Consider the following 23,831-nt stretch of genomic DNA (forward strand, 5'->3'; position numbering starts at 1 on the left):
CTGATCTCGATGAAACTTCAGCAGTGCGTAAATTATAATTACATTAATAAACCTGTTCAGAGACCTCCGGATAAATACTGGCCTTCTGGATTAACACGTTTAAGTGCTGCAAAAGATATTGACCTATGACATCAAAAATTATTCTACATTTGAATTACCTCATAGATGTGACTATTGTGGTTCACGGTCATAGGCCCTGTCCCAAATGGCACACTTCATATGAATTTTCAGTCTTGTGTACTTATTTCGTGTGTCCATTAACTCCATGAGACCGGGTGTCTCATTTTTCATTTTAGGTATCGGAAGGGTGCTCACGCATACTTTGTGGTTGATATGTGCCCTCCATGCGCACTTTTGCAGAGCCCACGCTGATGCGAGCTCTACAGCACACGTCTTCTCGACGGTCAAAGCGAGGTTACGTTATTGCCCATCGTGCACAGCGACCCTGAAGGCACGGGGGTAGCGGTGCCAGCAGCGACCCTAAAGGCACGGGGGTGGCGGTGCCACCGGCTTGGGCCCGCCATCACTGCTTGCAGCTATATTTATTATTATTATTATTTTTTTTTTACGACTATTGGGGCACTTTTGGGGCTCTTAACGTGCTCAAAAACTCTTGAAACTTTGCACACGGGTCAGAACCCGCGGCTGTCAGGGCCGGGCTGAAGCTGGTACCCGGGCGTGGCAGGGGGGCTCGACAGCGCCCCCTGGAACAGGGTCCGAAAACTTGGTCTATAACTCAAACACGCTTGCATGTACTAATATGAAACTTCGGTGCACGTATAGATCTCATCGTTTCATATATCCTTCATACTTTTACTTTTTACCCCAGACCAACAGGAAACCGTCTATTTAGGGTTGTTTGAAAACGCACGCAATGGAATTTGGAATACTCCTCCCAGAGAATTCCACCAATCGCCACCAAACTCGGTCAGCATGATGTCAACACATTGAGCATGAAAAATTGCCGGCAGATTTTTGATATCTCTAACGGTTTGGCCGTGGCGAGGAAACGAAATGATGGCGTGAAAAGAGAAACAGGAAGTGTGTTATAACTTCTGCATACATTAATTGATCTCCATGAAACCGCAGCAGCGTGATCGCTGGAAGAAGCCGATCGCATGGATGTGACTATTGTCAGTCAAAGTTATAGCGCCACCAACTGGCAGAAGGAAGTGTGTCACTTTTAAAATGCTTTGAAATCACCCACTTATTTTTACCCGATTTACTTAAAACTTTAGGTGTATAATGTAAACACACGGCAGATGTAGACATGTGAAAGGATTATTGATATCTTCGATACTGTCGCCGCGGCAACGCTTCAAACTCAAATATTCTTTTTTGATGCTTTTGAGACTCTTAGCATACTTGAAATTGCATGAAACTCGACAGACACATCACATTTATTAGCCAGTACACATGTGCAAAGTTTCAGAAACGGGCGTGGTGCAGGGGCTCAGTAGCGCCACCTTTTGACAAAAGTGGGGGTTGCTTTACACTTTGACCCACAGTCACAAAACTCAGGAATTATATTGTTCTCATCGAGCCGGACAACTTTCTAATTTACAGTCATTAGCTCAGACCAACAGAAAGTCAGATATTGTGGTTTGAATGTGGATGTTTTGGAGAATTTTCTCTCCTCTCTCACTGACCCTACGTCTCTCTGTGTCTGGGGGAGGGTGCTGATTTTGCTGAGGAGTGAAAATGCTTTTATTTTTGTTTTTCAAGGTTTTGGGGCCCTTAACGTGCTCGAAAACTCTTGAAACTTTGCACACGGGTCGGAACCCGCGGCCATCAGGGTCGGACCGAAGATGGTACCCGAGCGTGGCAGGGGGCTCGACAGCGCCCCTGGAATGGGATTCGAACACTTGTCCATATATCAAACATGCTTGCATGTAATGATATGAAACTCGGTACACTTGTAGGTCTCGTCGGGCCGAACAACTTTCGTGCTCTAAGTTTTATGCCAGCCCAACAGGAAGTCGGCTATTATGGGTTGTTTGGAAACACGTGCTCTGGAATTATATATTTTCCGCCTAGAGAATGAATCCAATCGCCACCAAACTCGGTCGGCATGAAGTCAAGACATTGAGGATGCTACATTCCGGACGGATTTTTGATATCTCGAACGGTTTGGCCGTGGCGAGGAAATTGATTTATGACTAAAAAAGGACACATGAAGTGTGTTATAACTTAGTTAGTTCTATCTACAGTTACAAAACTCGGCGTGTATATTGTTCTCGTCGAGCCGAACAACTTTCTAATTTACAGTCATTAGCTCCGACCAACAGAAAGTCAGATATTTTGGTTTGAATGTGGAACACATTTCAAATTAACTTTGAAGCTCCAAAAAGCACATCAAAAGTAACATAAAAGAAGGGAGTGTGTTATAACTTCTGCATACATTAACTGATCTCGATGAAACTTCAGCAGTGTGTTTGCGGGAAGAGGCCGGTCGCATGGATGTGACTACTGCGAGTCAAAGATATAGCGCCACCAACTGGCAGAAGGAAGTGTGTCACTTTCAAAATGCTTTGAAATCACCCTCGTATGTCTCAAGTGAACAAACAGACCAACAGAAAATCAGATATTTTGGTTTGAATGTGGAACACATTTCAAATTAACTTTGAAGCTCCAAAAAGCACATAAAAAGTAACATAAAAGAAGAGAGTGTGTTATAACTTCTGCATACATTAACTGATCTCGATGAAACTTCAGCAGTGTGTTTGCGGGAAGAGGCCGGTCGCATGGATGTGACTACTGTGAGTCAAAGTTATAGCGCCACCAACTGGCAGAAGGAAGTGTGTCACTTTCAAAACGCTTTGAAATCACCCTCTTATGTCTCAAGTGAACAAACAGACCAACAGAAAATCAGATATTTTGGTTTGAATGTGGAACACATTGCAAATGAACTTTGAAGCTCCAAAAAGCACATAAAGGCAGCTTAAAAGCAAGGAAGTGTGTTATAACTTCTGCATACATTAACTGATCTCGATGAAACTTCAGCAGTGTGTCACATGGATGTGACTATTGTGAGACAAACTTATAGCGCCACCAACTGGCAGAAGGGAGTGTGTCACTTTCAAAATGCTTTTAAATCACCCTCTTATGTCTCAAGTGAACAAACAGACCAACAGAAAGTCAGATATTTTGGTTTGAATGTGGAACACATTGCAAATGAACTTTGAAGCTCCAAAAAGCACATAAAGGCAGCATAAAAGCAAGGAAGTGTGTTATAACTTCTGCATACATTAACTGATCTCGATGAAACTTCAGCAGTGCGTAAATTATAATTACATTAATAAACCTGAACAGAGACCTCCGGATAAATACTGGCCTTCTGGATTAACACGTTTAAGTGCTGCAAAAGATATTGACCTATGACATCAAAAATTATTCTACATTTGAATTACCTCATAGATGTGATGACTATTGTGGTTCACGGTCCTAGGCACTGTCCCTGTCTCAAATGGCACACTTCATAGGAATTTTCAGTCTTGTGTACTTATTTCGTGTGTCCATTAACTCCATGAGACCGTAGGGTGTCTCATTTTTCATTTTAGGTATCGGAAGGGTGCTCACGCATACTTTGTGGTTGATATGTGCCCTCCATGCGAACTTTTGCAGAGCCCACGCTAATGCGAGCTCTACAGCACACGTCTTCTCGACGGTCAAAGCGAGGTTACGTTATTGCCCATCGTGCACAGCGACCCTAAAGGCACGGGGGTGGCGGTGCCACCGGCTTGGGCCCGCCATCGCTGCTCGCAGCTATATTTATTATTATTATTTTTTTTACGACTATTGGGGCACTTTTGGGGCTCTTAACGTGCTCAAAAACTCTTGAAACTTTGCACACGGGTCAGAACCCGCGGCTGTCAGGGCCGGGCTGAAGCTGGTACCCGGGCGTGGCAGGGGGGCTCGACAGCGCCCCCTGGAACAGGGTCCGAAAACTTGGTCTATAACTCAAACACGCTTGCATGTAATAATATGAAACTCGATGCACGTATAGATCTCATCGTTTCATATATCCTTCATACTTTTACTTTTTACCCCAGACCAACAGGAAACCGTCTATTTAGGGTTGTTTGAAAAACACACGCAATGGAATTTGGAATACTCCTCCCAGAGAATTCCACCAATCGCCACCAAACTCGGTCAGCATGATGTCAAGACATTGAGCATGAAAAATTGCCGGCAGATTTTTGATATCTCTAACGGTTTGGCCGTGGCGAGGAAACGAAATGATGGCGCGAAAAGAGAAACAGGAAGTGTGTTATAACTTCTGCATACATTAATTGATCTCCATGAAACCGCAGCAGCGTGATCGCTGGAAGAAGCCGATCGCATGGATGTGACTATTGTCAGTCAAAGTTATAGCGCCACCAACTGGCAGAAGGAAGTGTGTCACTTTTAAAATGCTTTGAAATCACCCACTTATTTTTACCCGATTTACTTAAAACTTTAGGTGTATAATGTAAACACACGGCAGATGTAGACATGTGAAAGGATTATTGATATCTTCGATACTGTCGCCGCGGCAACGCTTCAAACTCGAATATTCTTTTTGATGCTTTTGAGACTCTTAGCATACTTGAAATTGCATGAACCTCGACAGACTCATCACATTTATTAGCCAGTACACATGTGCAAAGTTTCAGAAACGGACGTGGTGCAGGGGCTCAGTAGCGCCACCTTTTGACAAAAGTGGGGGGGTTGCTTTACACTTTGACACACAGTCACAAAACTCAGGAATTATATTGTTCTCATCGAGCCGGACAACTTTCTAATTTACAGTCATTAGCTCAGACCAACAGAAAGTCAGATATCGTGGTTTGAATGTGGATGTTTTGGAGAATTTTCTCTCCTCTCTCACTGACCCTACGTCTCTCTGTGTCTGGGGGAGGGTGCTGATTTTGCTGAGGAGTGAAAATGCTTTTATTTTTGTTTTTCAAGGTTTTGGGGCCCTTAACGTGCTCGAAAACTCTTGAAACTTTGCACACGGGTCGGAACCCGCGGCCATCAGGGTCGGACCGAAGATGGTACCCGAGCGTGGCAGGGGGCTCGACAGCGCCCCTGGAATGGGATTCGAACACTTGTCCATATATCAAACATGCTTGCATGTAATGATATGAAACTCGGTACACTTGTAGGTCTCGTCGGGCCGAACAACTTTCGTGCTCTAAGTTTTACGCCAGCCCAACAGGAAGTCGGCTATTATGGGTTGTTTGGAAACACGTGCTCTGGAATTATATATATTCCTCCTAGAGAATGAATCCAATCGCCACCAAACTCGGTTGGCATGAAGTCAAGACATTGAGGATGCTACATTCCGGACGGATTTTTGATATCTCGAACGGTTTGGCCGTGGCGAGGAAATTGATTTATGACTAAAAATGGACACATGAAGTGTGTTATAACTTAGTTAGTTCTATCTACAGTTACAAAACTCGGCGTGTATATTGTTCTCGTCGAGCCGAACAACTTTCTAATTTACAGTCATTAGCTCCGACCAACAGAAAGTCAGATATTGTGGTTTGAATGTGGATTTCTTAAAATTTTTCTCTTTCTGAGTGACCCCTCCTCCTCCCTTTCTGTGTTTTTTCTCTCAGTGTCTCTCTGTCTGACAGACAGAATGGGCCTGCCAATTTTTTTTTTGTGTGTGTGTGTGTGTGTGGGGAGGGGAGGGGGGGTTCTCTGTTGGGTTTACATTTGCTTTTTGATTGTTTGATTGTTTTTCAAGGCTTCTGGGACTTTTGGGGCCCTTAACATGCTCGAAAACTCTTGAAACTTTGCACACAGGTCAGAACCCGCGGCCATCAGGGCCGGGCTGAATCTGGTACCCGGGCGTGGCAGGGGGCTCGACAGCGACACCTGGAATGGGATTCAAACACTTGTCCATATATCAAACATGCTTGCATGTAATAATATGAAACTCGGAACACTTCTAGATCTCGTCGGGCCGAACAACTTTCTAATTTACAGTCATTAGCTCAGACCAACAGAAAGTCAGATATTTTGGTTTGAATGTGGAACACATTTCAAATTAACTTTGAAGCTCAAAAAGCACATCAAAAGTAACATAAAAGAAGGGAGTGTGTTATAACTTCTGCATACATTAACTGATCTCGATGAATCTTCAGCAGTGTGTTTGCGGGAAGAGGCCGGTCGCATGGATGTGACTACTGTGAGTCAAAGTTATAGCGCCACCAACTGGCAGAAGGAAGTGTGTCACTTTCAAAATGCTTTGAAATCACCCTCTTATGTCTCAAGTGAACAAACAGACCAACAGAAAATCAGATATTTTGGTTTGAATGTGGAACACATTGCAAATGAACTTTGAAGCTCCAAAAAGCACATAAAGGCAGCATAAAAGCAAGGAAGTGTGTTATAACTTCTGCATACATTAACTGATCTCGATGAAACTTCAGCAGTGTGTCACATGGATGTGACTATTGTGAGACAAAGTTATAGCGCCACCAACTGGCAGAAGGGAGTGTGTCACTTTCAAAATGCTTTTAAATCACCCTCTTATGTCTCAAGTGAACAAACAGACCAACAGAAAGTCAGATATTTTGGTTTGAATGTGGAACACATTGCAAATGAACTTTGAAGCTCCAAAAAGCACATAAAGGCAGCTTAAAAGCAAGGAAGTGTGTTATAACTTCTGCATACATTAACTGATCTCGATGAAACTTCAGCAGTGCGTAAATTATAATTACATTAATAAACCTGAACAGAGACCTCCGGATAAATACTGGCCTTCTGGATTAACACGTTTAAGTGCTGCAAAAGATATTGACCTATGACATCAAAAATTAATCTACATTTGAATTACCTCATAGATGTGACTATTGTGGTTCACGGTCCTAGGCACTGTCCCTGTCTCAAATGGCACACTTCATATGAATTTTCAGTCTTGTGTACTTATTTCGTGTGTCCATTAACTCCATGAGACCGTAGGGTGTCTCATTTTTCATTTTAGGTATCGGAAGGGTGCTCACGCATACTTTGTGGTTGATATGTGCCCTCCATGCGAACTTTTGCAGAGCCCACGCTGATGCGAGCTCTACAGCACACGTCTTCTCGACGGTCAAAGCGAGGTTACGTTATTGCCCATCGTGCATAGCGACCCTAAAGGCACGGGGGTGGCGGTGCCACCGGCTTGGGCCCGCCATCGCTGCTCGCAGCTATATTTTGTTTTGTTTTTGTTTGTTTTTTCAGCTAAATGCAGACCTCAAACATTTTTAATGTAGTGCACAATTTCTCAAAATTGCTTTTCATAAGAAGTGATGTGAAATTATGTCTAAGCAAAACACTGTTGGGCCTATTTACTAAACAGTTGTGCCACTTCTGTGCATGGTATTTCAGGCCAAAACCTGCATCTTATACACTAACCAGTCGCAATCCTGTTTAAACATGTCCTATATGCGATATAGCCTAGCATTGCAAAATGCATATTTAGAGACATTGTTATTTCTTAAGCACGAAAACACCTCCAAGTCAGCATCATTATAAAAAAGACGTTTGTGTATAGTTCTTAGCGATTATGGCATCAGTAATTCATGGAATGTTGATTCAATGATGTAGAAGATTTTTATAACCAAGCATAGATGTACTCTGCAGACAAGTGCATTTTAAAGTACCAGTTCAGTGCCTGGTTCGCAGTGGTGAAATTATGATTTTCAGTCACAGTAAAGTGTGCCAGAATGGTAGTTTGCTGTATCTTCAACGGACCGTTCCAAATTGCACATGTGCATCTCCGAGATGTCTGTTTAGGAGCTTTTAATCTGGAAAGCAACACATTCTAATTAACATCTGATAGACATCTTAAAAAGATCAGTTTTCATACAGTCTAAACCATAAACATCTCAAAGACATCTACTGAATGTCTAATTGATATCTGAGAGCAAATGTCATATAGAAATATTCCAGTTAAGCAAATAAAATAATGGGGGGGGGAATACATCTACTAGATGTAAACACACATCAAATAGATTTCTGGGTGATGTACACTGTGTGCTAATAAGGATCACAAAGAACCAGCATGCAAAACGGAGAATTGCAGCATGCAAAACGGAGAATTGCAGCATGCAAAACAGAGAATTGCAGCATGCAAAACGGAGAATTGCGGCATGCAAATTATGACTGTGTTAATTTCCTGAGAATGAAAGGAAACAGGAAGTGGGTCCAAAGACCCTCCGTGTTGAGTGCACATGCTATCATCCCAGCCTGATGCCTCCTCTGCTTTGGTAAAGGTCTTGGTGGTGTATGTAATCCTTCTTTTTTGTCAATTTATTTTATGTTGTATCTTTAGGAGCTGTTCAGACCAAACGTCTAGAAAAATCTAGACGCAGCGCAACATATAGAACAGAACGGCAGTGTCTCAAGACACTTTTTTTTAAAAGTTGACTAAAACTGAGACACCATGTAAAAAAACATGCAGCTCCTGCGCGAGCTCCTGAAAAAACAATGAGGTGCAGCACAATGGTTAAAGATGTCGGCCTAGCACATATTTACATAGAAAAACAATTAAAAAACTGTGCTGATGAATGTCAAAAGCACCCACTGCCATACACCTACTTCTTAACCACAGGTTTTACCCGTGACCTTAATTGAGATCTTAATGAAGCTACACTGGTGAGCAAAAGTTTGGAATAATGTACAGATTTTGCTGTTTTAGAAGTTTGGTACTTTAATTCACCAAAGTGGGATTCAACTGATCACAATGTATTGTCAGGACTTTACTGAGGTAGATAAACAGCACCATCACTACTGTCATTTTTTATCAAATCTAGACAGGCTCCATTTACAACAGCCATCACTCCAACACCTTATCCTTGAGTAATCATGCTAAATTGCTAATTTGGTACTAGAAAATCACTTGCCATTATATCTAACACAGTTGAAAACCATTTGGTTTATTAGACGAAGCTTAACATTGTCTTTGTGTTTGTTTTTTAGTTGCCACAGTATAGAATTGACTGGCATGTCTTACGGTCAATATTAGATAAAAAATGGCAAAAAAAAAACGCTTTCTCTAGAAACTCATCAGTCAATCATTGTTTTGAGGAAGGAAGGCTAAACAATGCATTAAATTGCCAAAAAACTGAAGATTTCATAAAGGTGTACACTACAGTCTTCAAAGACAAAGGACAACTGGCTCTAACAAAGACAGAAAATATGTGGAAGTCCAGATGTACAACTAAACAAGAGGATAAGTGCATCAGAGTCTCTAGTTTGAGAAATAGATGCCAAGATTTCCTCAGCTGACAGCGTCATTGAATTCTGCCCGCTCAACCCTAGTTTGATGTACAACAGTAAAGAGAAGACTAAGAGGTGCAGCCTTATGGGAAGAATTGCAAAGAAAAAGCCACTTTTGAAACAGGAAAACAAAAATAAAAGGTTAGAGTGGGCAAAGAAACACAGACATTGGACAATAGATAATTGGAAAAGAGTGTTATAGATCTTATCCCCATTGAGCTTTTGTGGGAACAGCTAGACTGTAAGGTGCGTGAGAAGCTAGAATCCCAAGGATTGCAAATGGAGCTGCACAAATGCTGCATATAGAGGATTTTTTATGAGAACTCTTTGAAATAGTTTAAGAAGTTCTGAAAAATAATTCAAATTGTAATAGTCATTTTTCATGTTTTTTTTTATGTCCTGACTATACATTGTGATCAGTTGAATGCCACTTTGATGAATAAAAGTACCAATTTCTTTCAATAAGAGCAAAACATGTACATTATTCCAAAAGGGCTACCAGTGTATGTCTATATAAGTAATGGCCCAAAGTTACCACCTTCCGGAGGAGGGTGGCCAAACGCATCCTGTTTTTAAAACATTTCCTTTTTGTCATGAATTATCCAGTCATAAACAAGATATAACTGACTCTGATTGTAGTTCTGTCTTTCTTTTCAATTATAAATGCCTCTAAATGAAACCAGATAAATAATGCACAGGCATGCCATGAACAGCAGTTTGAGATCAAGTACAGTCTAATTTTGGCTGTCTCAGGATAACCACCTCAGGGTCTGTAGGTTCTCTAGTCTCTTGGCAGTTGTTGACGCAAATGTTGACTCATCCTTTCTGTCCCCTTTCTTTCTTAGCTTTCAGATTCAGAACACTCCTTGCTGAAACCTGGATTACTGCGATTTTTACCAACAGCGCATGGTAGGATCGAAAGAGATACCAAAATTGGTCACTGACGTAACTTTGAGCTAAGATGGCGGGAAGAGAGCGCAGTGCACGCCATAGACCATGGTCCGTGTACCGAGCCAACACGTTTGATCTGTCTTCTGAGATAATGGGGTTGGCGCTAGCAGGTGAGTAATTATTACGTTAGGGTGGTGATCTTATTATGTTACGTTGCCTGTACAACAAGTTGTTACAATAGTTCACTAATTACAACTCTTTGAATAATTTAAGGTGTTATAATGGTTATGATAAGTTGGTTGGTTTGGTTGTGGTAGACTACATTTGCTTATGCTGCTGCAGAGCAAGTATGTAGACTCACTAGTCGCTACTGCTAAAACATAAACAAACATGCTGTGTTTCGCATGTAAAACATGTGGCTGCTGCTGTTGCACAATTAGACATACAAAAAGACATGCTGCGTCAAGTATGTAGGACATGCTGCTGCTGTTCAATTAGATATACAATCCCTGTGAAGCAGATTTAGACAACTGGTGCTGGGGAGGAGGAGAATTTCAACTCTTGTAGCATGCTGCAGTATTTCAGTTAAGAAATATGTGAACTCTGTTACATACAGGTATCAGGGAATAAATAGGTATAATTATGAATTTTTTTTTTTTTTTTTTTTTTTTTTTTTTACAAGCAGCCTTTGTTTGACATACTGAAATTCCTCAGTTGTGTGACTGTGTTGAATTTGAATTGTAATTCAAAAAAATTATTTTCCTTTCATTCTGTATTTAAAGCCATACCTTAGCTCTGAATGTTGCCTAAACACGATTTAATGCAGAATATTTTCATTAAGATATAGCAAGAAATTTGGTACTTTTAAAATGTGTCTTAATATTTAATAGTTGTTTGCTCTCACACTACAAACATTTGCTAACAAAATAATACATATCTTCAGTATTTACGGAATAACTGTGCTGTGCTTCACATGTTTTTTAGGAAACAGTCAGGATCCTGATGAGCCAGTGCTTGAGTTCAGTCTGGGTGAGTAAATAAAACTTGGAATATACCCTTGGGGTTCACATTCAATGAATATTTGATGTGTCAGTCTTTGACACATCAAGAAAAACACATAAAATTAAAAATAATTTTAACACGTTTTGGCAACAGTCCCCAGTTTTTTTTTTGTTTTTTTTCACAGAACAAAGTATGGTTTTAGTTCAAGTTCAATCCAACATGTTTTTTTTAAAATCCAAATTAACTGGTTTCTTGGTTCCAGTTAAATTAACAGGTTACACAAGTCACGCAGCAAATTCAGAATAGTTTTTTCAATGTTCTCAATTCACAAGTCAAATCAATAATGAAATCACAAAGGTTTTGAGTTAACAATAAAAACAAATTTAATGTCCGGATTAAGCTTCTCAAGTGTCCAATATACTTCAAATGTTTGTGGTTTCAAGTAAACAATACATTTGTGTGTTCAAGTTGAATTCATAGTAGTTGTTTTTTTTTATTTTTCAAATGTTCAGTGTTCAAGTGTCCAGGTCCCTGTTTGGGCACCAATCTGTAATGGTGGCGGCCCCAGAATAAAAGTAAACAACTTAAATTCAGGTGCCAGACAGGTTTGGGCCTGTTAAAATAAATCTTTTGCCCAGGATAACTCAAATGCCTCCGGTTACAATGTGTATGAATGGATATGGGTGTAGATGCAGGAGGGAGAATGTGAGATAGAGTACAGGTGTGATGGGGTAGAAGAATGGTGTACACTGGTTTCAGAGGGTTTGTATGTACTTTTGTGATTGGGGCAGTGCTACAGTAGCGCAGAGGGAGATTCAATTGAAGGGAGCACAGGTAGGTTCAAGCGATCTCCTGTTGCTTCAGCTTTCAACCCTTGTTCCGTCACACTTTGACTGCGGAGCTCTTCGGCGGTCAGCAGACTGCTTGCAGTTCCCTTTGACTTACACCACTCCACGTGAACTCAGAATTGTTTTCGACAACTGTGTGATCCAGGCCAGCTCTTTTGAGTCCCTTTCTTCTCTTCATTCAAATCACATTCCTTTTCCCACATCACTTGTATAAAGACACGTTTTCCTTTCACATACCAGCACGGCACACAACTCTGTCTTTCCCACAGCTGTTCCAACTCAAGTCACATCTTCTTGTAGCACACTCTTTGTAGCACTCATGCTCTATGATGAACAGTCATTTTAAATTCTCTCTCCTCTCTGTAATTATTTGGTGGTGGATCCTTAAAGGATCAGTGCACAGTTTCACTCCGCCACAATACAGCATATCTATGGACCGTTACATAAAATATTTCCATTGTGCTAGTGCCGCTGGATTGTGTTTTTCTTGATTTTAGTGGAAGACCTCTGTCAATTACATTACTTTTCCATGATAAAAAACCATGTTGATTACAGTTAGCTGCTTAAACATTTGTTTGTATGGCTTTTTGCACTTTTCCTCTCAAAATGCATTTCAGACAATGACTTTTAATGCTACCCGGAGAACAATCAAAACTAAGCTACAGCCATCCTTTTATGATCAACACACTGAACTATTCTGCTTCTTTCCCCAGCATGCAGTGAACTGGTCACTCCATCACTGGACCGTAAGCCCAGTAGCTTTGTAGCTGTGAGCTGCACCACCCTTCCTCAAGCATTCTGGACCAAACACGCACAGACTGAAATTATAGAGGTGAGGACTGACCTATGCAGCAATGATACAAAGTTTTATGATTTGTACCATGGTAATTCCATGGGATACTTTGAAGTATCTGAAGAGTTTAGATATTCTTCTAAAAATCTTTGTTTCCAAAAATATCATTGTTTGTGTTATGCTGAAGCAAGTCATACATATCTGGGATGGCATGAGAGTGATAAATGAAAAATATTTGGGTGAACTATAACTTTAATGATATTTGCTGTTAAAGATGAAGTGTGTAATTTTTTTCAGTGTTAAAATATTTTATCATTTCTAAGCTTAATATGCAGAGACAACTATAAGTAACCCATTGGTAGGTTGCTGTCCTCAAAAGTGTAAACTTTGTAGATTTGTGGTGATTTAAAAACATCGATCTGTTTGATCATTGTTTGACAGAATTGACAGTCATTATGTTTACATTCACTTTAATAGTCGGGGTAATATTATAATAATAATAATTTGTCTTTTTTTACATATCATGTAAATGTTTTAGTGCAAAGTCCGATTAGCAGACCTAGATAATGTGATTTAACCTCTGCTTCATCCAGCACATATACACTATAGATGTTAATCGGACCGCAATATGCCTCTGTGATTTGCCCATGCTCCAACAGACAGAGGTGAAGAGCCACATATATTTAACCTAGCGTATTTTACGTACTTCCTTAAAAAATGTGACTAGCATATTGCCATGTATACTTTGACGATAGATGAAAACTGTAGGTTAACTAGGCAAAAAATAATTGTAGCTCAATAATAACTGTGCATGTAAAAGTATTGAGTGATAGTTTTTGCAATTCCATTTCAAATCTCACACACTCCACCAGCATCCTCTGTGTGAAACTGGTGCAATAAAACCTTCAAATCTGTATTTTAATAACAAATTTAGCAATGTAATGATTTCCTGTTTTTCTCAGGGCACCAGTAATCCAATCTTCTTGAGCAGCATTGCCTTCTTCCAGGACTGTCTGATTACCCAGCAGACTCAAATCAAACTCTCTGTCTACGATGTGAAAGATCGCTCACAGGGGACTGTAAGACTGAAACCTGTTATTTTTAACCTCCTGCACCTTGCTTTTTCAGTCACATCAAATTAACCCCTGTCTCTCTCTGTTTTATTTCTGTTTTTTATTAGATGTATCTGCTTGGATCGGCTATGTTTACAGTAAAAGAGTTGCTTCAAGACAAACACCACAGATTGCACCTCACACTACGGTATGTGAAACGAATACAAAGTGGGGTCCAGATGTCTGAGAACACATGAAACAAACTTATAAAACCTGGCTTTTTAGTTGTATTTAGTCTTGGAAACTGTAACTGTTCAAGGTTGGGCAAGGAGGATGCAGGATCTGTCTGAACAGTAAACATAAAATGTAAATGGCAAACTTTACTTAACACAAGCATAAACAAACACAGACACACATGTAATGTGGCTGCGTGCGTCACTCTCTCTCTCTCTCTCTCTCTCTCTCTCTCTCTCGAACTGCCCCTCCGGCTCCCCTTTATCTCGCTCTCCCACTGATCAGCTGATTCAGCCATGCACCATCACAGCATGGCCACGTCCTCCTCCTCATCACAGAAATAAACTACATGTTTTAGTTTTTTTTTTTATTTATGATGTGTCCAAAAGTATAATCATTTAAAGTGAAGACATATTTAAGGTTCTGCAGTATTTCTTTGTTACTAATTAAATGAAAGCAAGTTTGTGATAATGACCATGTTAACTTACAAAAGGACAGATTTCTTTGCTTCGATTGAAGCTTTCAAGATGCTGTTTGGAACATTATCAAATCATGCTGTGATAACATGTATCAAACTTGTGGTGTTCATGCCATCTAAAGTACATGTTGTTTTTAAAGCAAAAAGGAGATTATGAAACTGATTAAACTTCTCACTCAAAATGTTGTGTGGATAATATCATATAATTGTATTTTGATAGTGAAAAATAGAAGCAATTTTACTAGATGTCACTACCTATTACAATAAATGATAAGTACAATAATATTTATTGTATTTACCCTACTGTAAATGCAAAGCTAAAAGCAAAGCTGTTTTTTAACTGATGAGCAATGCCATTCAAAATACATTAGATTTAGATATCACTCATATTGTCACTAGACGCACTTAATTTATTAGCAGTTAATAAATGTATAATTTACATTTAAAATAACATCATTTATTCTGAATTCTGGGAAATGTAGTCTGACAAGTATTTGTGATTCTTCCACTGGCTCAGATCAGCAGAGAGTGAGCGGATGGGCAACATCACCATCATCGCATGGCAAATGGAGGAGAGGAGAGACCAGCGAGCTCCTCTGGCACGTTCAGACACAGTAAATGGCAGGGTAAGTGCTTGCACCCAATTCTTTGAACTATACATATAGTTATAAGTAGATCATAATTTATCTAATACTTCCCCAAATATAAATGATGAGTCTGTTTAATTCCGTAAAACTGTAATCCAAGTCATTTCCTGTAATAAAAGCCCTTTTAAAATTAGTTCTTGTCAGTTTTCTTGTGTTTTCACATGTAGAGATACACTGGGTTCAGAAATAAGCCATGGCTCCAAAGGGCAAAGTGCAAAAATGTCCCCAAAAATGCCCCAGATATTTAAAATGTGGGTGTAACTCATGTTTTTATTCTTGATCTAGCTTTTGACATTTCATAATAGTGCATTCAAGGCCTATCTACTGTAGTTATGGGTTAAGTGCCTCTGTAGACACTGTAATGTTGCTGCAGATATTTTCACTGTCTGACAGGCAAGCTTAAGCTTTGTTGAATTTGTAGCTATGAAGCTTTTTTTTATGAAACAAAATAGTATAGCTTAGAGGAGTGTTTTATAGAGGAATAGAAGAGTGTTGTGAGAAATCTTGTGCATTGTTTACTGCAATATTTTTTTATTTAATGATGAATTGATTGTACAGGTAACATCCATAACTGTTCAAAATGAGAATTTATCTCAGTTAATGGTTTCAATTGTCATAAATGGATGGATTGCGGTTTGTTTTTGTGTAATTTGAAAAAATACTGAAAGTGAAATAAAAAAAAACAATAAGCCCCTAAAAATCAATTCAAAGAGGTAAATATTAGGAAACACTTGTAACGACACTGGGATACACTTCATGCTTTTATTTTTTACAGCTACTTTGGAAGATATTTCATATAATCACTTTTATGTATCTTACAGATGGTGTTACCTGTTGATGAAAGTCTAACTGAATCTATGGGAGTAAAAGCTAAATCTGCCTCTCTATGTAAAGACAGCCTTTTAAAGACAGGTGAGTGTCTAATCCATAACTCTGACATTTATATGAGTTTTTATGTTTGCATTACTCTCATCTTCTTTATTGCATCTGGAGGCCGCAGTTTATTTTTTGTTACCCCTTATAGCTCAGTCAATGGAGCATAACCTTCACTTCCTGCCGTGGGGCTACATGAATGTCACAGTCATGCCAGCTGTGAAAGAGAACTCTTCCTGAATCTATTAAAACACAAGAGCTGTTATTTACAGAGTGTGACAAATTCTGTGTGTATAGATAATCAGTTCTGTATCTACATTTGCATTTCCTTTAACACTATTCTTTTGCTTCTTTACAAGAACTGGTATTCCCTTCAGGAATAGTACACCCAAAAATAACAGTTCACCTTTCACTCATTGTCATCTTGCTCTATTAAGGCAAGTCAATGGGAGATTTTTCAGTTTTAGCCTGAACATTTTCTGGGGAAAACACTAAACGAAAAAACGTATATAAAATTTTATATATATATATATATATATATATAGAGCATAGGAATATCAACAGAGCACTGCCTTGCAAGCACTGTAAAGTATTTACCTAGTGAGGATCTATGAATATTTCAGTAACAATGTGTTAATTAAATTAGGATTATTAAAAATAATAATAATAAAAAAGGATCATTACATTTCAAGCTAATGATTTCAAGACAAGTAGTAGTTAAAACCCTTCAACCCAGTGCAGCAAAATAAGGAAAAATCTGACATTATACATTGTTGTTTTCCTTGCATCTGACTTATTATTACATGCACTAACTGATTTATTTATACTTACTGTAGTGTTTGGAGGCACTATTTCACGGATGTACCGATTTCCCACCACTGATGGAAACCACCTGCGTGTCCTGGAGCAGATGGCAGAGAGCGTGCTTTTCCTACACATACCAAGACAATTCGTCAAACTGCTGCTGGAAGAAGATGCTGCCAGGTAAATTCACTTCACATGTCAGAGCCATGGCTCTGGTTGATTAATATCAATAATACAAATGATATAGCATGGAAGAACATAACCCAAAAGGAAACAAAAAAAAACAAGATAAATGGTACAAAATGTAAACAGTGTGAACAAATAATATATGAATTCCCTCAAATTGAGGATTACATCATAACTGTGAATCAAGAATCAACAACATTTGAGCAATGAAAATATAAAGTTTGCGCATTGTTATTTAAATATGGAGAGATTACATTTTGCGTAGATGTTGTGGAAGACAATTTCAAAGTTACTGAAGCTCCTACTGCTCATGGAGAATGATCGAAATTTAGATCTTGACAAGCTCTGAAAACTAGGGATGTGCGAGACTAGTCGACTAAGTGGTTTTGATGCTGCTAGTCGATTAATATTTCCCCCCATTAAACTGTTCAAAATTGTTACACATTTACGTTTGGCTTTAATGTTTAAAGAGGCTGTACTTAAATTACTATCTGTGGAATGGGGGGCGTGGTCGTGCTTTCCGGACACTCTCGCTCCCCCTCTCGACACTTTGCGTCCCTTAAATGTCTCTCTCCGTATCACTATACCAAGACACGGGTGTTAGAGGTAATTACAAACCAGGTGACAAGCCTTACCGCTCTCTCTCTCTCCCGCAGACCGACACACGACCAAGCCCCCCATGCCACACTATCATATTAATGTTACTTATTTGAAATATAATTAACAATACAAATATTATTTAAAAAAAGAGGATATCTGGAGCAGATACAAAGATCAATTTCACCTCAGGCTGCGCGTGCTTCTTCCCTCTCTCACGTGCTGTGCATGAAGGAAAATGTCCTCTCGCTAGACAAGCAAACTCGGCAAAGTAGCTGTGAAATCACTTCGGTGGTGGTGCAGGAATGGATTACCAAATGTTTGAAAGTCCCTATGGATGTTTTCACATTTGAGTCTTCTTTAAATCTGTGCGTGCTTATAAGTTATTTTTCCGCTGTCCAGGACAGTCGCCTCAGGTGAGTCAAGTCCCGTCTTTCACCAGACCATGCTGACCTGTTAATTTTGCTCTTCGAAAAATGTATGCTTTTGAGTATGAAGTCTAGAAAAGTACTGTTTTGGGCTAGGTATGCCATTTTTAAAATTCTGTTGAGTTAGAAGGCTATTTACAATGATGTCCGACTGCTTAATGGGTTAAACTATCTTTTGTTCTGTGTTAACATCATGTTTAGAATATATATTAGGTTTATTGTATGCATCATCAAAGGCCTATTTCTTTATATACTATATATTATTATTATTTTTTTTTACATTGTTACTGTTATTGGTTAATGTTCTTTACCGAACAGCTGTCATATTAGATCAATGCACGACTGCACGTTGTGAAATACGCACAACTTTTCAGCAAATTTTTTTTTTGGCTTACTTGTTCAACAATTTCCTGACTGTTTTAATATGTTCAGTGTGATTTCCATTAGAACAGGCTATTAGGGTTGCTCTATTGGTCCTGCACTATTCGCTCAATTGTTTTCAATAAATATGCCTCTATTTGCTTGTTGATTCAGTGAATGCATGTCATGTTCAGTATTTAATTTACAATGATGCAAGGTGAGCACATTGCAGATAAATGCCCCCTTTCAGCAGAATTTAACGTCGGATTTGGGATAGATTAATTATTTTTAAATCGGTCGCATAACCAATTTGTTTATACTGTTTTCTGAAGGTTGGCTTATTTTTAGACTATTCAAAGCCACTATTTTCGTCTAAATGTCAATTAAATTAGTCGTTCCACACATCCCTACTGAAAACTGTAAGATATTATACTCTGTGCAGAAGCCAGTCAAGTTGGTGAAGAATGGGAGTAATGTGGGATGACTTTTCGTGTTTGTAAATCCATGGGATGCATATAGCTAAAGTTGAGAAAGCAGACCAATTTAGAGTTCGAACAATGTAGATATGATATTATGACAGCATGGATGATGCTTTCGTCATCTTTAGAGATAAGAGAGGGGTTGAGAATGGGCATGTTGTTGAATAGTTTGGCAAAGGGAAAGTATGTAAATTGAAAATAGGAGAGGACCAAGATCTGAGTCTTGGGGTATGCCTCATGGTGCTCAAAAGTGCGATGTGAGTTTGAATATGGCTGTCAATAATTTCTTATCCTCTCTCTGCTCTCCACTGAATTAAAAAAATTACTTCAAAATGTGGTTACGTGTGATCCAGTGATTTGAATGTAACAACATGTACATTCAATGTAATTTGAATGTAATCTACATGTAGGGTGTGTGAGCTGGAAGAGCTGGGTGAGCTGTCCCCTTGCTGGGAGAATCTACGGAGACAGATCATCACTCAGTACCAGACTATCATCCTCACCTATCAAGAAACTCTCAGTAATTTACACGAGTATAAGGGTCAGTGTTGTGTCACCTTCTTAATCATATACATTTCCTTTTATATATATATATATATATATATATATATATATATATATATATATATATATATATATATATATATATATATACACACACACACACACATTGCCTTGCGAAAGTATTCGGCCCCCTTGAACTTTTCGACCTTTTGCCACATTTAAGGCTTCAAACATAAAGATATAAAGCTGTAATTTTTTGTGAAGAATCAACAACAAGTGGGACACAATCATGAAGTGGAACGAAATTTATTGGATATTTCAAACTTTTTTAACAAATAAAAAACTGAAAAATTGGGCGTTCAAAGTTATTCAGCCCCCTTAAGTTAATACTTTGTAGCGCCACCTTTTGCTGCGATTACAGCTGTAAGTCGCTTGGGGTATGTCTCTATCAGTTTTGCACATGGAGAGACTGAAATTTTTGCCCATTCCTCCTTGCAAAACAGCTCGAGCTCAGTGAGGTTGGATGGAGAGCGTTTGTGAACAGCAGTTTTCAGTTCTTTCCACAGATTCTCGATTGGATTCAGGTCTGGACTTTGACTTGGCCATTCTAACACCTGGATATGTTTATTTGTGAACCATTCCATTGTAGATTTTGCTTTATGTTTTGGATCATTGTCTTGTTGGAAGACAAATCTCCGTCCCAGTCTCAGGTCTTTTGCAGACTCCATCAGGTTTTCTTCCAGAGTGGTCCTGTATTTGGCTCCATCCATCTTCCCATCAATTTTAACCATCTTCCCTGTCCTTGCTGAAGAAAAGCAGGCCCAAACCATGATGCTGCCACCAGTGGGGATGGTGTGTTCAGGGTGATGAGCTGTGTTGCTTTTACGCCAAACATAACGTTTTGCATTGTTGCCAAAAAGTTCGATTTTGGTTTCATCTGACCAGAGCACCTTCTTCCACATGTTTGGTGTGTCTCCCGGGTGGCTTGTGGCAAACTTTAAACAACACTTTTTATGGATATCTTTAAGAAATGGCTTTCTTCTTGCCACTCTTCCATAAAGGCCAGATTTGTGCAGTATACGACTGATTGTTGTCCTTTGGACAGAGTCTCCCACCTCAGCTGTAGATCTCTGCAGTTCATCCAGAGTGATCATGGGCCTCTTGGCTGCATCTCTGATCAGTCTTCTCCTTGTATGAGCTGAAAGTTTAGAGGGACGGCCGGGTCTTGGTAGATTTGCAGTGGTCTTCCATTTCAATATTATCGCTTGCACAGTGCTCCTTGGGATGTTTAAAGCTTGGGAAATCTTTCTGTATCCAAATCCGGCTTTAAACTTCTCCACAACAGTATCTCGGACCTGCCTGGTGTGTTCCTTGTTCTTCATGATGCTCTCTGTGCTTTAAACGGACCTCTGAGACTATCACAGAGCAGGTGCATTTATACGGAGACTTGATTACACACGGGTGGATTCTATTTATCATCATTAGTCATTTAGGTCAACATTGGATCATTCAGAGATCCTCACTGAACTTCTGGAGAGAGTTTGCTGCACTGAAAGTAAAGGGGCTGAATAATTTTGCACGCCCAATTTTTCAGTTTTTTATTTGTTAAAAAAGTTTGAAATATCCAATAAATTTCGTTCCACTTCATGATTGTGTCCCACTTGTTGTTGATTCTTCACAAAAAATTACAGTTTTATATCTTTATGTTTGAAGCCTGAAATGTGGCAAAAGGTCGAAAAGTTCAAGGGAATACTTTCGCAAGGCACTGTGTGTATATATATATATATAATATACACACATACGTTCGCACTGTTGGCCAAAAGTTTGGAATAATGTACAGATTTTTCTCTTATGGTAAGAAATTGGTACTTTTATTCACCAAAGTGGCATTCAAGTGATAACAATGTATAGTCAGGACATCAATAACGTGAAAAAGTACTATTACAACTTAAACTACTTCAAAGAGTTCTCATCAAATAATCCTCCAAGTGCAGCAATGGCTTTGCAGATTCTTGGCATACTAGCTGTCAGTTTGTTCAGATTCTCAGGTGACATTTCACCCCACGCTTCCTGTTGCACTTGCCATAGATGTGGCTCAATGATTTAAGATCCATAACACTCTTTTCCAATTATCTTTTGTCTAATGTCTGTGTTTCTTTGCTCACTCTAAACTTTTCTTTTTGTTTTTCTGTTTCAAAAGTGGCTTTTTCTTTGCAATGCACCCCTGAGACATCTTTTTGTACATGAAACTGGTGAGCTGGTAGAATTCAATGGCACTGTCAGCTGAGGACATGTGAGGCATCTATTTCTCAAACTAGAGACTCTGATGTACTTATCCTATTGTTTAGATGTACATCTGGCCTTCCACATCTCATTCTGTCCTTGTTAGAGCCAGTTGTCCTTTGTTTTTGAAGACTTTAGTTTTGAAAGTAGACCTTTGTATGAAATCTTCAGTTTTTTTTGCAATTTCAAGCATTGTTTAGCCTTCCTTCCTCAAACCAATGATTGACTGATGAGTTTCTAGAGAAAGCTGTTTCTTTTTTGCCATTTTTTACCTAATATTGACCTTAAGACATGCCAGTCTATTCTATACTGTGGCAACTAAAAAACAAACACAAAGACAATGTTAAGCTTAGTCTAATAAACCAAATGGTTTTCAACTGTGTTTGATATAATGGCAAGTGATTTTCTAGTACCAAATTAGCAATTTAACATGATTACTCAAGGACAAAGTGTTGGAGTGATGGTTGCTCTGCCTAGATTTGATCAAAAATAACTTTTTCCAAATATTGATGGTGCTGTTTTTTTTACATCATTAATGTCCTGACTATATTTTGTGATCAGTTGAATGCCACTTTGTTGAATTAAAGTACAAATTTCCTTCCGAAACAGCAAAATCTGCACAGTATTCCAAACTTTTGGCCGTGTGTGTGTGTGTATGTGTGTATGTATATATATATATATATATATATATATATATATATATATATATATATATATATATCCAGTAATCACGATTTTCCACCTACTGTCCACCAGGTCCTTCCTTTAAATCTAGCACTCTGAAAGGAGAGAAAAGATTGGAGTTCTTACCTACAAACCTTCACATTCAGAGGATGAGAGTGCAGGGCGAGTCTGGCTACGGTGAGAAAATATGGCATTTTGTCAATTTATCTCACAATGGACATTCTTGAGAAGTATTTCAGAATGGACTGATCTTCTTACTATACTGTATATTACTCAGTACAGATCGCACATATGATGTAGTGACCACAGGGGCCCCTGCAGCACATCATCAGGGCTTTAAGGCCAGTGGACTGAGGAAACTCATTCAGAAATTTGAGGAAGCCAAAAAGCAGTAAGTCCAGCTGGCATTAGCTCAAGTGATGACTCCTAAGCACAGACTATTTAAACATAAAAATTCATGGTGAACAATGTGAATTAAGTATTTTTTCCTTTTTTTTTTTTGCTGCTCTTCTTGGTTTGTCGCCTTTCGTAATTTTTTTTTTGTGTGTAATGGTGGAACTTTGTTATTTTTATCATATTGTAATCAGTTACTTTTATGTTGTTTGCTTTCTGATCAGTGCAAATGAGGGTGAAAGGTGAGTTTCAGGGTTGTTGACCATTTTCTAATCATTTTCTTATCATGTGGTGATGTGTCGTTATATTTATTATTGGTCAGTGTTAAGTCATTTACTTCACTTCCATTAAATGTGATGGATTCTTCTTTTTTGGACCTACACTTGTGTTTTCAAATTTTTTATACCTACTACTATAATCCATCTCGGGAGATCCAATCACAAGTGGTCAGGTGAGACTGATCTCTATTTGCACCTGGTATTTTAGCACTGACCACTTGTGATTGGACCACTCGAAACATATCTTGATGTCAGGTGTTCAGGAGGCTTTTGTAAAGATTGTGTGTTTAGCACAATGCTGTTTTCCCACTTATTTTTGTAAATGTTCTGTGTTGTGTGTGCTTGTAATATCACACCATCTCATTCGCAATATAATCCACTTGGTCACAGCTTGTGCAGTTGAGAGCTGAAGAAGTGGGTAATTTGAGAAAGTGTTTTTTTTATTATTATTATCTTATAGTGCTGGAGAATCAAATCCACTCTCAATGCGGTACCAGCCACAGGATGTGTTGAAAGCTAAAGAAATAATTTCCCATATTAACACTCTCAAGACTCAGGTCTGCTACTACACAGAGCGCCTGTCCCGTGTCGCCAAAGAACGCTCAACCAATGCACTGGAGAGAACCCTCGCTATTCTGACAGACAAGGTGTGACTACTTACTGACATTTATTATTTAAACATAGTCTCAGCCTCAGACTACACAACTAGGGGTCACCTACAGTCCATTCATTAAACATCTAATGCAGAGGTTTTCAAGT

The 23,831-nt window shown here is 38.9% G+C and overlaps 1 protein-coding gene across 5 annotated transcripts in view; it reads left to right on the forward strand.

Annotated features, from left to right (window-relative positions):
- Nucleotides 1-23,831, forward strand: part of inpp4aa (inositol polyphosphate-4-phosphatase type I Aa) — a 52,260-nt gene that overhangs the window by 13,566 nt on the left and 14,863 nt on the right. For 3 of the 5 annotated variants that reach the window (XM_052148587.1, XM_052148589.1, XM_052148590.1), the window contains exons 2-14: nt 10,104-10,319; nt 11,134-11,178; nt 12,713-12,831; nt 13,755-13,871; nt 13,973-14,052; nt 15,074-15,182; nt 16,025-16,115; nt 16,913-17,060; nt 19,341-19,471; nt 22,474-22,578; nt 22,684-22,792; nt 23,019-23,036; nt 23,533-23,719. In XM_052148587.1, the coding sequence (XP_052004547.1) occupies nt 10,220-10,319; nt 11,134-11,178; nt 12,713-12,831; nt 13,755-13,871; nt 13,973-14,052; nt 15,074-15,182; nt 16,025-16,115; nt 16,913-17,060; nt 19,341-19,471; nt 22,474-22,578; nt 22,684-22,792; nt 23,019-23,036; nt 23,533-23,719 (1,359 nt within the window). In that variant the 5' untranslated portion in view covers nt 10,104-10,219. The remainder of the gene's footprint in view (nt 1-10,103; nt 10,320-11,133; nt 11,179-12,712; nt 12,832-13,754; nt 13,872-13,972; nt 14,053-15,073; nt 15,183-16,024; nt 16,116-16,912; nt 17,061-19,340; nt 19,472-22,473; nt 22,579-22,683; nt 22,793-23,018; nt 23,037-23,532; nt 23,720-23,831) is intronic. The other 2 variants (XM_052148588.1, XM_052148591.1) reach the window with 1 other exon arrangement.

This window comes from Xyrauchen texanus, chromosome 18, assembly GCF_025860055.1.
Source record: "Xyrauchen texanus isolate HMW12.3.18 chromosome 18, RBS_HiC_50CHRs, whole genome shotgun sequence".
Taxonomy (NCBI): Eukaryota; Metazoa; Chordata; class Actinopteri; order Cypriniformes; family Catostomidae; genus Xyrauchen; species Xyrauchen texanus.